The sequence below is a fragment of the Megalobrama amblycephala genome, linkage group LG21, assembly GCF_018812025.1.
Source record: "Megalobrama amblycephala isolate DHTTF-2021 linkage group LG21, ASM1881202v1, whole genome shotgun sequence".
NCBI classification, from domain to species: Eukaryota; Metazoa; Chordata; class Actinopteri; order Cypriniformes; family Xenocyprididae; genus Megalobrama; species Megalobrama amblycephala.
Window position 1 is genome coordinate 3,732,424 of NC_063064.1, and position 17,804 is coordinate 3,750,227.

The 17,804-nt window shown below is 40.1% G+C and overlaps 1 protein-coding gene across 1 annotated transcript in view; it reads right to left on the reverse strand.

Moving 5' to 3' along the window:
* The window catches only part of ptprga (protein tyrosine phosphatase receptor type Ga), a 321,286-nt gene that overhangs the window by 232,304 nt on the left and 71,178 nt on the right, over nt 1-17,804 (reverse strand). Inside the window, 1 exon segment of the mRNA XM_048172553.1 lies at nt 8,589-8,681. Coding sequence (XP_048028510.1) covers nt 8,589-8,681 — 93 coding nt within the window.

The window sequence follows — 17,804 nt, forward strand, 5'->3', positions numbered from 1 at the left end:
GATGATCCAGCATCCCCCATGAGCAAACACTGCTCACAGTTTGACCTGAATGCTTCATCTGAATCAGTTACTTGCCTCCACCACACACACACAGTGCACCTTGGGATGGAGCTCAGATGAAATGTGCCTCTGGGTCAGGGTTCTACAATGGGAGGATAACTCAAACTGCACCATGTCATAATCCATTACAGGACTGTTATTGGCTGTGCAGTAAATTGCACAATAACAGCAGGTCCATCCAGCGACGTGCGGTAGCGTTGGCGCAGGCCTGTGATGGACTCTCCAGTACGCCCTGCCGGCTCATTTTATTAAAGCAGATATCATAATGGATCTCATGTTACTCACTGTTGCCAGATTCAACAGATCAGCACATTCAAACCAAAGCTGGTTATTGATTAATATATTAAACCACATCACCCCCCCACCAACTCATCTCTCATTTTACGCAGCAGTTGCATGCACTACTGGAATCCCTTTATAAAAGTGTCCCAAATTAAACAGAATCTGAGTCATCTATAAAACAGGAACTTTTTCTATTTTTGGAAGTATTTCCTTGAGGTTACGGTTTTATGTACACTTCGCTAATGCCCTTGTGGAAGGACCCTCCTTAAGGGATTCAGTAGCTCACTTTTGCTTGGAATGACCCTCGGTAGCGTCCTCATCCCACAGCGGCCTTCATAGGCAAAAAACACATTTGAAATTCACCCAGAGAGAAAGAAACATCACAAGAAAACAAACCAATGTTAGCAAATTTATCATTGCACGCAAGTTAAATGGGAGTGAGAAGAAACTCAGAAACTAAATATAATGACCTTGTTTTTAGTTCAGAAGAACAAGAGAGAATTTCAGAGAGAGACAGAGATTAACTTTGACAGTGAAAGTTAGCATAGATAGCATAGCATGTGAAAAAAAAAAAAAAAAAACATGGACTAACAAGAGCAAGAAACTTAGGCAAAAAAATATTTCAGAAGTTGTCTCTGAAGTTTTATTTCAGAAGAACAAGAGGCAGAATTAAAAAGAGAGGGAGAAAGAGAAACAGACAGGAAATAAGAAAAAGTTAGCATACATAGCATAGCATGACAGAACAACCATGGTTGAATGAGAGCAAAAAATTCAGAAATTAAAAATATTTCTGAGATCTTGTTTCTTGTTAAAGAAAAATGTGAGAATTAAAGAAAAAATGAGTGCGAGGGAGAGAGAAAGAGAGAGAGAGGCGAGTGTTTCTCATTAGCATGCTCAGTCAGGTACGTCTCTGGTCTGGCTAGCTCAGAGCACATCCAGCTGTAGTGGGGTCTAACAGCTCCCCCAGCCCGCAGACCCACCCGTAATTACCCGCTTTAAGAAGAGGGAAAACGGGGGCATTATGAATTCTTCCCTCCGCCTCTATCTATCTCATCAATGCGTCTGTCGTCGTCTAATTAGCGGTCTAACTGATGAAAAATACCCCTGTCAAAATAACTCAAATAATGACAAAAGTTAACGCAGCACCCCATTTACTGCAGCACAGTCTCAAAGCACAAAAGCTGTCAGAGAAGAAAGTTCATTGATGTCAGAAAAAGAAAGAAAAAAAAGAAAAAAGGAACAGGCAAACAATGGATTAGGTTTTTTGGCGAGTCTCTATTTACATTTAGTTTACTCGGCACCAGTTAGTGGAGAATCTAGAGAGGTAGAGAGATTGGAAATCAGTTGTAATATGACAAACAATCCCTTTCTACTCAATAACAAATCAAAACAATCAGAATTTCTCAGATTTAAAATTTAAGGCCTGAAATGAAGAAAAAAACATATTTATTTAAAAAGTACAAAATTCTTGTAATACTTTCCCTGCATCTGAATATCCCAGCTTACCAACTATATAAGCTAGTAGGTGAAAAACTGTACGTGATAAGAGTAGTATGTCCGAATTCATAGTATTCTTAAAACAATAGGTAAAAAGTACCACGTTGACCTACTACTTCCACCAAGATTGTGTGTGCATCTGATGGACACTTCAGTACACGGATGAGTCGTTACATCACAATGACAACATGGCGGATGTAGAACATCCAGATTGTACTCATACAACACACATTTATACTATAAAAAACTGGTAAGTAAAATCTTATTCTAATTGAGTACAAACCCAGACAGTAAGCAATTCCAGACCCAGCTTTTATGCTGTGCTGACCAATACAACAGTGGTGTGGAAATTATATTGACACATATTGGGGTGGAGAAGACATCACAAACAAACGTTTCTGGTTACAGACATATTGGTCACACCACTCACATGATTTATTGTGACAAAATTCTACCACAATAAGTGTATTATCGAGATGGAAGTGAGTAGCATTCGGCTGGTCACGTGATCTCAACAGGAGACGACCTGCCACATGTTATACAAACCTGGCTTCCTTCAAAATCACTATTAGTTTCTAGAACAGTAACATTTTTATAGCGGGAGTTACAACTGAACTATGTAGTACAGTCTTAATTATGAGTTTCTTTAAAGGTGCCCTTGATTCAAAAATTGAATTTATCTTGGCATAGTTAAATAACAAGAGTTCAGTACATGGAAAAGACATACAGTGAGTCTCAAACCCCATCGTTTCCTCCTTCTTATATAAATCTCATTTGTTTAAACGACCTCCGAAGAACAGGCGAATCTCAACATAACACCGACTGTTACGTAACAGTCGGGGTGTACGCCCCCAATATTTGCATATGCCAGCCCATGATGTTCCCAACATTATAAAAGGCATTAGACAAGGGCAGCCAGTTAATCATCAGACTAGGTAAGCAAGAACAATAGCGAAAAATGGCAGATGGAGCAATAATAACTGACATAATCCATGATAGCATGATATTTTTACTGATATTTGTAAATTGTCTTTCTAAAAGTTTCGTTAGCATGTTGCTAATGTACTGTTAAATGTGGTTAAAGTTACCATCGTTTCTTACTGTATTCACAGAGACAAGAGCCGTCGCTATTTTCATTTTTAAACACTTGCAGTCTGTATAATGCATAAACACAACTTCATTCTTTATAAATCTCTCCAACAGTGTAGCATTAGCCGTTAGCCACAGAGCATATAGCCTCAAACTCATTCAGAATCAAACGTAAACATCAAAATAAATACTTTACTCACATAATTCGAAGCATGCATGCAGCATGCATGACGAACATCTTGTAAAGATCCATTTGAGGGTTATATTAGCTGTGTGAACTTTGTAAATGCGCTGTAATATAGTCGACAGCTCGTGTGGCAGGGAGCACGCGATTTAAGGGGGCGGCACCGAGTGTAAATCAGTGCATTGTTAATGATGCCCCAAAATAGGCAGTTAAAAAAATGTATTTAAAAAAAATCTATGGGGTATTTTGAGCTGAAACTTCACAGACACATTCAGGAGACACCTTAGACTTATATTACATCTTGTGAAAGAACGTTCTTGGGCACCTTTAAATATAACATTTCATAATGGGAGATACTTGCGTAGTACTCCTTTAAATTTGTTACATAACAATACAAGCTGCATACTGCATTCACACACACACGGCCCACAGGAAGTACTTTGTCTGTCTGATTAAGTGTAAATAGCAAACATGAGGGTCGACCTGCTGTGCTCTGAACAACATCTGGAGCGGGTCAACATCTGTGTCCAGGTTGCCAAGATTGCTAAACAAAAGCTGGCAGCCTTGAGCTTAGAGCTAATAGAGAATGATGGGAAGGGGGTAGATGATGATGATGAAGGCCTGCGGAGAGCTGAACAGAAGATTTGGTTAACAAAGTCTGTTAACAAACGATCATTCAAATAGAGATTTGACTACAAATGTTCCAGAAAAAAAGAAGATAATCTGTGGTATATTTCAACTGCTTTTGTCGATAATAAAAGTGGATCCCATTGACTTTCATTGTATGGACCAAAAAAAAGTCTTTTGTGTTGTATTCAGGTTAGGAATTACATGAAAGTGAGTAAATAACAGAATTTTTATTTTTGCACAAACTGCTCCTTTAAGATGAAATCTACTGTTCAGTTGAAAACGAAATATATATGCACTCAACGTATGCAAGCAAATCATGAGACGTGAAAGCATTTACCAGTTGACGGCCTTTTTAACAAACAGAAGTGGCACAGCAAAGGCAAGACATCAAATTCCATCTTCATACAGCTTTCTATAGAGCTTTGCAGTAGCTGCAAGCTGTTCATTCAAAGCTGGAATCTGGGGATGAAATTACCTTACCAGTACATTTTCCGTCCTTTAAATTAAAACCCATTAATGGAAATGCTGCTGAGAACACAAAGGATTTCAAATTAATATCCATCGAATAGACCAAGGTTAGCATGCAGAGATTATAACACTACCGCAGCCGTGCGTTATAGAGGTGATAAGTGTCTGTCGAGAACGATCACATAGAAAATGTATTTTGGGGTGTGGCACATGGTTCCTGGAAGACGATACTGATCTTGTTTCAAGGTTTTTTGATACTGTGCTTAGCCAGAGAGCAGCTTCTCTCAGTTCATTAATCATTCAGAGATGCTTGTTTTGTTTACAGTCCAAATCTAGCACATTTTTGTGAGAGGCATTTCAATTTAGATGCTGTAAAGATAATAGTGCCTCACCGCCAACAAGCGACTGCATCAGTGTTTTAAATTACTAAGCATAATGTATCTCGAAACAGAACTTTCATGGATTTTGGACTGGATTTCAACATCGTTCACCGCCACGCTATTTACGCATCAAATCAATTTGAATCTTGTGGAATATGTTTAACAGCACCTTATTGATGTTGAGATTATTACATATTACTTCACCATGAGAGTGTTTGGCAATGTATAATCAATAAAACCTTTCTAAATAATTTTCAAGAAATATGGTGACTTTCACTACGTTTTTGTTATAGATGTCAGAAAAACAATGAGAATCCTTTCCCAAAAGACAGAACACAAACATTGCAGAAAACATGCCGTGGAGTATTCCGTTAACACCAATTCCACATGTATGAAATATGTGAATAACTAATGATATTTAAGTGTAATCAACCCAAGCTAAATTTGGCCCAGTGGGCCCTATAGCCCAGAGAAGTCATACGACATGTTTGTTGGGGTTTTGTTTGATCAAGCATCATTTTCAGGGCTCTTCAGGGAGCAATAAATAAACTGATAATGGAGCTTGATGCAAAAATGGTAAGGGCTTTGTAACTGGGCAAACCAAGAATGATGACTAACCGGAGGGTACAAGCGTGGCAGCTTTACAAGGCGCGAACAGAGTAAAGCCACTCGACAGGACGACGAGCCGTTCTCGGAGCGAGGATCATCTGCCGAGTTCATTAAATCTGCCTGCAGGACACAGTCATCTGTGCTCGTCAACAACATTCTGCTCACAAGAAGCGATAGGTGCTCAGCGACCAAAGGAATTCAGTGCAGTACGTGCATGAAAACATGAATGCACAACCACCAGAAAACACGTGTGGAGATACAAATACACACAGGTGCATGTAAACATGTGCTTTACGATATCTTGCCATGTTTTTAAGGCTTAACATTCTAAGACCCTTGATGTGCATAAGAAACCCACAGGCGGATTTGACTCAAGAACACACGCTGACTCTGAATCAATGTCTACAGTTGTATTGATTTGTGTTTAAAAAAAACAAAAAAAAAAAACACATGTGATACTGGTATTTATTCAGAATCAAGAATACAGACTCAATCCAGTTTTTAAATACATTTATCAATGTAAAGGTTTTTTGTTTGTTTGTTTGTTTTTTACAAATATTCGGAATTATTAATTTTTAAATATCATTACGTCACACCAAATCAGACACATTCGATTTTTGAACTAGCTTTGCTTTATCAAATATTTTGAGAGACTTATCGACCGCGACACATAGTCGTGAGGGTCTGCAGAGTTTTTGTTCCCCCAAAATTAATTTTAAGAAAGAAACTGAAAACATTCTCATCATAAAAGAGGTGTATTCAAAATCGCTGTATGTATGAAATTCTTTTTAATCAATTGTCTGAATAAATCAATCGATAGGAACAAAAAAATACGTGGCATGACATTGATTCGAATGCCATGTAGGAGGTTTTCAGTTCTTGTAGGGTAATAATTTTTAACTGTTGTCTATTTATGAATTATCAAGGTTCCTCATAATGTGGCATCATGTTCTCTTCTTTTCACCAGGTTACTGATTAAAACTTACTTGCTAATTAGCATGTACTAATTGCCTGTAGTTGTGACAGACTTGCTGTTTTATCATCAATGTCTGACTAAAAATAGCATGCTCTCTCTCCCTTCCTCTGCACAGGCTAATGGCAGAGATGTCTCACCACACAGCGGGCAAACTACACAGCAACTCAGGGTGAAGCCACAGATGCCCTAGTGACCCACCCCATCAAACCCCTGACCTAAGCGCACGAAGCATCTCCTGTCTCTGGACAGCAGGGGTTGATGGGCATTATGCAAAGCTTTTAACATAAGCCTGCAGTTCTGCACTAAGCAAAAAGGGAATATCATAAGAAATTCTCTCAACAACTGAAACGCTGTACGACACACCTTAATGTTGTTCAAGAATTTCCATTGGAAGGACGAACACATCATGTACAGTAGGACTGTCACTAACAATTATTTTGGTCATCGAATAATCGATCGATTATTTTGCCGATTAATCGAGTAATCAGATATTTTCTGTGGTAATAAAAATAGAAAATGCACTATGTATTATAACAAATACCTGCAGAGGGCGCCAACGGCCTAGTGATTGTTGTTGTTACACAGCAGATCAAATCCTTAATATTGGCCAAATGTTTACTTAATCTTTCAAATTTAGCCACTTCGTTACAATGTAAATGGGTCATTGACAAATACGTTTTTTTTTTACGTTTTATTAAGTGTTAACTATGAGATTATGTGGTTTGCATAATCAATCAACACGGCTTTTGTCATTTTTTACAAGATGGCCAAAAAATTCATTCAGTTTAACAAAGATTTTGGTTTTACCGAATGACGATATTTTCAAACAAGCTAGCAAAAGGACAATCAAACATTTTATATTTATTACAAGTTTTTAAAATATTATAACATGTTTTATAGCGGTTGTACTGAATGACCTGATGTTTCGGGACATGATTATGAGCAAGCGAAAACATGAATTTTTCAAATAGTTAAGAGAGAGTTAGTTACTTTGCTTCAAGACCATGTGGCCCTTTGCACCCTGTCACATGATACTGACCGCGTGACTTGATCCAAAATGGTCCTTTATATTGGTTACTCCGAATGACATCAATGAAATTCATTTTTCCGGACATTCTTTCTCGTAACAAAGCAATGACTTCTGCACCACTTCCGGTATTTTGACGGTTACTCGACATGGGCAAATTGTACTCGAGGATTTTTAAAAATCAAGTACTCGAGCTGAATTGAGGAATTGTGACAGCCCTAATGTACAGTAGTCACACCCAAAACGCCTTTAACAACAATATTTTCGTACCGAACAACAAAAAAGTAAATAAAAAAAAAAGATAATTAATTACATTAATTACTAAAATAAATAAATAATAAAAAAAAAAAACAGTAACACAACCGTAGCTTAGTGTAGCTTTTCCAGTAACAAGATCATTTTTCCAACAATTAGCGGTACAGTGCAAGATTCTTCACATTGTGACTTTTTATTCGTGACTTTACATCACGAATAGCTTACAGCTTAGCAAGCTACAGTATTAAATTTGCTTCCCAGACACTGGCACACAATGCCAACATAGACATCCAAATGTGTGTACTAGAGAATGATGACAAATGTCAACCCGCAGGAAGTATTCAAAGTAAGACTTTGTAATTATCACTTGAAAATAGATGTATAAAAACACTAAAACATCAAGATCCTTTGACTGAAGGCGTTTTTGATGTGATAATATATGCATACGCACACACACGGAGGTTGTGAGTTCTAACACTACAATCTCAGCAAGCTCTTTTCAGTAGAGAATTGAATAGAAGTATATAAGAACTCACATACCACCTAATACAAAAAGCCTTTCCTACCAACACTACCCTGACACTGAATGCATTGACTATTCACAATGAATTGCTCCTCTGAAAGACGCTTCAACACCTTAGCGGGACATTAAATGTTTGATGTTAGAGAAAAAAAAAACAATAAAGACCACAAGATCACAAAAGTGCAGGTATCCAAGCGTTTGTTGTAGGCCACATCTGTGCAAGGGGCCACCCGTCACACTGGCAAACAACAGAAACCCATGGCACTGAAAAACGGGGAAGTATTTAAATAAATAAAATAAATATCATTGGTTGCCGCAGGCTTGGTGGCACAGTTAAAGATTAATGCTATTCTTCTGCAAATATTGCTCAGAGGGACAACATGAGTCAATTTTTCAACAGCAAAGCATTCATGAAAGCAAAAGCCAGGGAAGACCTAAGGCGAGGCCTCTGGGGTGAGGTGGACAGCTTTGGATGAAAGATCAGCTGTCTATCAGAGGAAGTTTATGTGTTTGAGTGCTAGCAGAACACAATGACTGTCACAAAAGAGAAATCTGAATGTAACTCTTTCTGAAGTGTCTCTACGCAAGTGTGAGCGTAGTTTGCTCACCTGAGTAGGCCCAGTAGGACTCTTCAGCCGCTCTGCGGTGCCTGTCACCGATTGGCCGGTCATGATGCTCAGTTTTCTCCCACTCAGCTATTGCTGAAACAGAAAAATAATGAGAAAGAGTTTTAGAGTATGTGATGTGACAACGTGAGCTTTGGTGCTCATGTGGGCAATGTGAGTTTGATTAATAAGTCTTAACTTTCTGTCAGTTCCAAATTCTCCTAAGAGAAGTTCTGTTCTTATATCTTTTTACACATTTTACACAAATTAAGTAAATATTAGTGTATATCTGTATCCCAACAATAACTAAATTGTATTACACTACACCCCACTCTCTAGTTATCTGTATTGAAATAAGTCATTTGAAAATTCATATAAGACGACTATAAGACAGAGCACAAGCATACGCAAATCATGAGGGTCAAACTACAGTTTAAAACCTGAGGCACACAAACAAATCACAAGACTAAACCTCATACACTCACGCACACAAACACAAACACACCAACCTGTGATCTCTGGCTAAACCAAGTCATTAAATCCTGTATAAACCAATCAGGCTCAAAAAAACTACTCCATTAGAGAGAAAAACAGCCCTCCACACAGCAGTATTTACAGCCTATCTGCTCTGGGATCAGTTTCCCCTCCCTCATTAAAAATGTATGAGGGGCTAAATAAATAAACAAGGCCTGATTGGCCGGTGAGCGGAAGGCTAAAGCGCTAAGTACTGAGGCAAAGAGGCTGCGGACAAGGCGCTGGCAGCCGGAGAAGGTGGGAAGATCTAGCTGTGTCCCACCAGTAGGCTGAACTAATCTAGACTCAACCCAACAGGAGTTCTAGACCCCTTCGCCTACTTGTTCAGGGCTCTAAGGCTCATATTAGCTGTGAAATTACAACACCAGAGGATTGGGGAGCTTACTGGAATCCAAACCTCTCGGTCGTCAAGGATGCCAGAGATATGGCTGGGTTGAATAAGAATTTGTTCTGACTTGCAACAGGAGCTAGAGGGGTTAGGAAGGATGGCACACATCCCAGCACCCTGTGGCCACTGTGTGAGTTTATCAGAGGCGATCTCAACCCATCGGCTCCTGGCTGTGGGATGTCGGGGATGCACTGGAAGGTGAAGAGACTATGTGAGATCAGCCTCACAGCTGTCGTCCACATCCAAACTCTCAAACTTACTATGGCAGGACTTGGGGGCTGACTGCCATTTTAAATCTAGACTGACCCAAAAAAGAGTCAGTGGAAGAGAAGGAAAAGAATAGCTGAAGAAAGCACTAAAAGGACTAAGAAAGGACTAAAGCCACAGCAAGATGTCAACAAGCAACGGGCCACGTTTTTCCGCAAGCCTGTCGATGTGCTGACCACACTACGGTAACAAGGACAGACTGCCTAAAAGCCATCACTCAAAACATAATGCAATTTACAAGGCCCCTCTCTCTCTCCAAGCATGCTGGGTAAGTATATTCTGATATGAACAATGGGTGACTTTTTGTTTCAATGACAAACTGCCTTCTGCTCCTCGCTGCTCTAATTCTTCAGGATAGCGGCTCGGGCATGGCAGTGAATGCCAATGAGAGGGTATGCTATGGCTTCTCTATGAATTACATTATTGATTGCCGATACTCTTTGAACAGAAAATGTAATTATGCAATGCGGCATGCCGGGCTTAGTCGCTATCCTCCCGATATGTCACTCATGCTCCTATTCTCATTCCCTCAATCATTCCCTCCCTCCCTTTGTCCCTGTCCATCCATCAATGAAGTTCTCCCCCTCTCTCCAACACTCCAAAACTTACTTCCTGGGAGTAACTCTCTTGGACAGACTCGGGATGCCCCTTTAGTTGCTGTGATGAGTCATACATCAGCAGCAGAGTCGACCTCTTCTAGAGACGTGCGTTCTTTGTTTCTGTCTTTCAGAGATTTCTTCCAAGTGTGTCTAGCTCACCAGTTCTGGCTGACCACAGAGGCTGTTTACAATGTTCCCTGAGAAACTCTCTGCACATCCGTCTATACATTGGATTGATTTTAATAACTTTAATATACTTCCTGGGAGTAACTCTCTTGGACAGACTTGGGATGCCCCTTTAGCTGCTGTGATGAATCTTACATCAGCAGCAGAGTCGACCTCTTCTAGAGACCTGCGTTCTTCGTTTCTGTCTTTCAGAGATTTCTTCCAAGTGTGTCTAGCTCACCAGTTATGGCTGTTTTCTGAGAAACTTCCTGCCAGTTTCTTTTTTCCCCCGTTGGCTAGTACCATCTCTTACGTCACTCCACAAACACCTGTGACTACACATGGTTGTACCCCAGGCCCTCTTCCTCTACTCCAGATGTCTTCAACAATGGAGCATGAATGCTTTAAACAACCAAATAATTGGGCAACAGCACCTTGTCCAATTGCGGCTCAAGACTCAAACAAATAGAAGCACTGTGTTCCAACCCAACAGGTCCACTATGGGAAAAGTGGTCAGGGTTCTGTGACACCTGGAAACTGATAGCCTAGAGAGACATTCTAGGAAAGCAAAATGGAGCTACTACTAAGAGCTACTAAGTAACCAAAGAAGCTGTAATGTGTTTCAAATTCTTTTCCCTTAGCACAGGCCTAGCTCACCATCAGGCTGACTGGTTACTGCTCTTTTCATTGTTCTGTACTGACTGGCTCATGATCGTAACATGGTTACATTTCCACTGTGTTTACTACATCAACAGCACAGGAGACTGACAAGGAAGAGAAGAAATTGATGAATAAAGTTGTTATTTTTGTTTTGATTATGCCCACAAAAAGCATTCTCGTCACTTCATAACATTAAGGTTGAACCACTTATCCCTTTATTTTGCCTTTATTTTGCAATTATTCTGCTTATTGTACATATAAAATACAAGAATATCAGTAGTCCCATATTTATAATTGTGACCACAGAGGCTGTTTACAATTTTCCCTGAGAAACTCTCTGCACATCCGTCTATACATTGGATTGATTTTAATAACTTTAATATACTTGAGGTGTGCACCAAGCACTAAGAAAATACAAGCACCGAAAATACAGATACTCAATATTCAATGATTTAGTTTGGGGGCACACAAATCCTGATCAGGACATCCCTAATAGACATCCCTTTTTTCTTTTTTTTTTTTCTTTCTTTTTTAGAGGTGTAATGATACATGTGTTTGTCCCGAACCGTCATGGTACAGACATTACAGTTCGGTGCATGCAATCAAATGACGAATACAGTCGGTCACAGGCGATCCACACTTCAATCCAGAAGGGGCCGTGTGTGGGAATGCAACGCTGTTTGCTAACCGTCACAACAGGAAAAAGCGCAGAAGAAGAACAACAGACGATCTTTGCATATAGATATGTTTACTTATAATCTCTCAACCAGTGTTTCAACCGCAGAAATACGACAATATAACAGCTTCAGAATAACATCTCACGTAGCATTACATTTACCTCAGGCAAGTCATTTAGTGTCCACAGCATGTTAGTACACTAGAGAAATGAACTCAAGAGTGGAGCATTTCACAAAATATATGCACTATATTAGCTTATATATTCATTATATTTACTTTACCTGTTATTAATGTCTTAATTATTTTAAGATATGTTTAAATAAATGTATCATAAAAACAAATTATGACAGTAACTGTGTAAATGGTTATATTTCAAAAATGAGTCAAAGAAGTTAATGCAAAACCTGCCTTATTTGTTTATTTTACAAAAATGTTTTTTATTTTATTTTTTATTTGAGTGTTGATTATTAAATCTAAAAATAAATAGCTGAATTTAATAGTGTGGGCTCTGTTGTTAATTGTGAAATTTAATATTATAGTAATGTGCAAGAAAGGGCCCCCTATATATATAGTTTACTATATTAGAAAATGAAAATAATAAAATGTTAATTATAATTCAATTTATTTAAAAAAAAAAAAAAGAACTTCTAATTTTCTAAGAACATTTTCCAGCAATTTCATCCTGAGAAGTATAACTTTGAAACACACACATGCAGAGATGAAGGCACTTACAAAAAAAAAAAAAAAAAAAAAGGAAAATGTCTAATGAAGTGCACACACTGACAAGTTTGACAGAGCTAAGTCTCACAATTTTGACTGCTTCATTTCTCTGGTATATGGGGCAAGCTAAAAACAATAATGAGTTTGACACCCTCTGCCCACGTGTGGGGTACTGATGCAGAGAAAAGGCCATCTCTTGCCCTTCTTTAAAAGCAGGAGGGGAGAATAGAGGAAAGAGAAAGTTACCAAGAACAACCAACCACCACTGGAACAACTCCCAGCCAGATTACCACATATTTCGACACACACATGTACACACTGATTCCCCTATCCTCTAGATCCTGTCGAAATCAATCAGCATCAATTCAGCCCAATATGCACAAAGAGCCTCTGTACACACAGATGGACACACATGATCAAGAGAATGCACGAGACTGGGCAAACATCAAACACACACACACACCAAAAGAATGTCATATTGTTCAAAAACAAGCATCATCGGCTTAAAGCACAATCTTTCAAAATCTAGAATCAACTGCGAGTCGATGCCAGTATACGCTTGCCTTCTGTGATCAAATCTCCGGCGCCAGGGGTTCCATCTAGCCCGGCTCTTCTAAATGAATTCTGACGTAATTGATTTACATCCCTCTATTAGAGCTGCAGAGTTTTATGAGGAAGATATTGGGAGTTGACGTTTTTGTCAGGCTGTCTCCACAGAAACAATGATAGAACGAGGGGAGTTATGAGGGCTTCATTTTCAGACACGGATTCCGGAACTCTCAACGAGATAAGTCTCAGAGGAGCCATGCGATGTCGTCTAACTGCCACTCAGAGATTGCTTTTGCGGAGGATGGGCCAATCATTGCTTAATGAAAGTATGTGTCAAAAAAGTTTATTTTGAATGAAACCAAAGGAAGTCTCAATGGTAACTGCAATTGGTGTTATACAGATGATTAAATATATTGAGAAATTTGTAGCATAAAATGAAATTAATGGTTACCATGGACAAGTAATTTGTAATTCATTTAGGCAAGACAGAGGCTAGTGTGTTAGCAAACTGAACAATCACAGTCACACACACACAAATCCTTGGCAAACTATGGAACACAAGCTTCTGCCAAAAGCTTCTTCTGACCCTGAAAAACTCTTTGTATTTTCAGAGATTCACAAAATCATACAGCCGTACTCTGCCTGACTGGTAAGTTTATAAAAGAAAAGAATCAGACATTTATTGAAAAGGTAAGTTCACACTTACAAGGAGTTTGACTCTGAGAAATACTCCCAAGATAAATGTACAATATAGAAGAAACGAGAGAGGAAAATATGTTGTAGATGTAGGTTTAGGTTTTAGGTTTTAGTTTATTTGCACAAATATAAAATATATACAATAATAATAAATAAAAAAAATACAATCCATATACTGTGCATGGAGAGGCAAAAAAACCCAAAGGGCTTATTTAAAGCCTCCACCTAAAAAAAAAAAAAAAAAAAAAAAAAAAAATTATAAATATATAAATATATATAACTGCAACAAGTTAATTACAACATAATAATAATAATAATATAGTCCAAAAACAAACCATAGAGTGCATGAAACATCAATAAACAAAAAAGCACAATTACAAAGCAGCAATAAAATTATTCTTCATACATCTTTTGTAACATTTTAAAGAAGAACATTTTTCTGCTAAATGAGATAAACCATTCCATAATTTAATACCCCTAAATCGTATAGACTATTGACCTCTACAAGTGAGAATTTTAGGAAGATGAAAATCTGAGCATTGACGAGTTAAGTGACAGTGAACCTGTGAATTTACTTTAAAATACATCTTAAATTGCTCTGGAATGTTACCTTCACATGAATATCTTATAAATAAAGACACACATTTGAGAAATGTTAATATCATAAACAGTAAGAATCTGAAGTTTCTGAAATAGAGAAGCAGATGAAGTATATGCATTTGATCGGGTTGCAATCCTAACAAAACGTTTCTGAAGGATAACGATTTTTTGAAGAGTAATAGGAAAAGTGCTCGTCCAAACTATATTACAATATGAAAGATACGGATAAATTAAACTATAATAAAGAGTAAGAAGACACTCTGTAGTAACAAGATGCCTAACCTTTCTTATTATACAAGTAGATTTATGTATTGACCATGGAAGCGTAGAGGATAGAGCAAAACAAAACACCGGTCACGAATTAGAAGTCTAAAATGAGAATTTTTAAAGAGAAATATCAGAGGATTTCGATATAAGAGAGCGCCTACTCTCACCTAAGCTTACGCTACTTCTACATCCTACGTCATATGTCAGGTCAGAGGTCACTCTTGAGACTTGCGTACAGCCGTTGCTGGAAGCCAGTATAGTTTATAAAGTTTTAAATATGGAATGTAAATTTTTCTTACAAAACCCCATCGCTTCACTTCAGAATCCCCCCTGGAGTCGTATGGATTATATTTATGATGAATGGATCAGCTTTTTGGAACTTCAAAAACTAAAAGAATAGGGGTGTAACGATATATCGCAGTACGATATTTCGCGATGCAAAAATGTTACGATATGTATCGTAGAGTGATGTCGATACTTCTACGATATGATGGCAGTCTAATCTTATTGGTTGAGCTGCCGACGTGACCTACTCTGCAACATGGAGGTGACAGTGAGAGTAGCCGGTTGTCACCGCATATTAAGGGTGTGTCTCAATCAGCTCTCTAATTCAGTAAGTGTTTCGCGCAAACATTGAATCTTGCTAGCAGGTTTAAACGTTTCTCGCGTCAGTCTCTTGCTTGGTCGCGTGAGAGAAGTCGTGGCTTTCTTTCACCGCAGTGCCACCGCAACAGCTGTGCTCACAGAAAAGCAAAAGATGCTTGCGATGCTTTGCTTTAAGTTCTGGGCCGCTCACATATTGCGTCTTTTCCGCGTGCAAGTCGGTTATTTCAGATGTAGCCACGCGGCAGGCGCGCTCATAATGGAAGCAACGCGGTCGCGACGCGCATGCGGTGCGTTTTCCAGGCGCATAAAGATAAAAAATAATCAACTTTTCAGAATGCCGCAAGCGCACCGCAGGTCATGTGACAAGAACCAACCGATCAGCTTCAGTCTTTCCGTAACAAAACATCAAAATCTCAGCCGAACAGCTGATCATAGCTGTACAGGGTGGTTTTTATATCTTATCTCCATAAATATATCTAGTAGTAAAGCTAATGCAAGGGCTAGAAATCAACATATTCTTTGCTGAAACTTCCTGATCCTCTTGGCGAGCGCAGTTCATGGTTGCATAGCAACGACCGACGCCACGGTAGCGCAAGCGCTTTGGAAAGATGGAGAAGCGGTGCGGCCGTGCCTTCCACACGTTTTTAGACGCAATATGTGAACGTCCCTTAGGATTCTGGAATAATTAATCTGCAGTCAATGAGTTCATGTTAATTTTAACATTTTTCTTTTCACTGACAGACAGACCTATTCAGCTGTTAATTTGAATACAGAAGGTTTTTATTAAACCTGAAATGTGATTGTGACGAGCAGGGCGGGCGAGAGCCGTGAGGGAACGGCGCGAGGCCGGTGACGCGAGTGATAATGAGCGTCACCTGCGAGGCGTGCCGGCCTCGAGTCTCTCACGGAGGAGCTCCGGAGGCATAAAAGGAGGAGCGACATCAGTGAAGGACGAGAGAGGACCAGGCCTGGACTTTATTTTATGTTTTATTATGTTTGTGTGGCCGGCAGACGTCCGCGAGGGTCTGCCGGCATTACTTTCGTTTTGTTCTTTGTTTATTTTGAGATTAAACTTTTGTTGAACGTTCGCCGGTTCCCGCCTCCTTCTTCCCGTATCTACTAACCGTGTTACATTGGTGCCGAAACCCGGGAGGAAGGAGGGACATGCTGTCGAAGAGCCCTCGCTGCTGAGGGGGATCGCGGTGCTGCGGAGTTCGGGCAGCGCGGGAGTGTGAAGACCGCGAGAGGCTGCCCGAGGCGGTGGTGCTGGAGCCTAGTGACAGGTGGGACGGAGAGCTCGAGGCCGTGCCCCTGGGACGAGGTGGGGTGGCTGCCGTCCAAGAGGGAGCGGAGGAGTCGCCGCCGTTCACCGTGGGCCGGAGCCTGCTGCCGTCCGCCATAAAGGGGAGGAGCAGGGAACGGGGGACTCGCTGCCGGCTGCCCTCAGTCGGAGGAGCCATCGCCCGCCGCCAGGAGGCGGTCGAGGATCGGGCCGTCCACCGAGCGTCCAGTGCCACCGCATGGCACCGCGAGGAAGAGCCTCCCGGCTGGCTGAGGACCGAGCGGCAGTGTGTCGGGGAACCGGACCAAGAATTTTTTTTTCTCTTTTTTTTCCTCTCTCCCCTCTCTCGTCCTGTCGCTCCCCTTGCTTCCGTCTCCTTTCTCTCGTCTCATCTGTCCTTACCCCCAGGTGCTGCGGCCGCCGAGACAGGCCCCGGGGGGGGAGTAAGCGCAGTCGCGGGAGTACCCCCCGGCCTGCGAGGGGCGTTGGGGGTATGTGACGAGCAGGGCGGGCGAGAGCAGTGAGGGAACGGCGCGAGGCCGGTGACGAGTGATAATGAGCGTCACCTGCGAGGCGTGCCGGCCTCGAGTCTCTCACGGAGGAGCTCCGGAGGCATAAAAGGAGGAGCGACATCAGTGAAGGACGAGAGAGGACCAGGCCTGGACTTTATTTTATGTTTTATTATGTTTGTGTGGCCGGCAGACGTCCGCGAGGGTCTGCCGGCATTACTTTCGTTTTGTTCTTTGTTTATTTTGAGATTAAACTTTTGTTGAACGTTCGCCGGTTCCCGCCTCCTTCTTCCCGTATCTACTAACCGTGTTACAGTGATCTTGTATGTACAACAAGGAAAATTATTTCAATTTGTTAATGTTTTTTAAATAAATGAAACTGAAATTCAAATAAGATTTTTTTCAAAATATCATGATACGTACCGTATCGTGACCTGAGCGTATCGTTACACCCCTATAAAAGAAAGAAGATAATCATATACACCTTGAGGCTGAGTAAATTATGGGATAATTTTCATTTTTGGCTAAAGTAACCTTTTAGGTGTTGGTTAAGTGGCCAAACACTTTCTTGCCCCACTTTGTGTAAAATTAACAATATATAATCAAGAAAAAATATAGAACTGTATATGTAGGTATTTAGTGTGCAAGGTTCAAGATGAAAACAGTAGTGCTGTCAGTGTCCACTATTCAATTGTGACT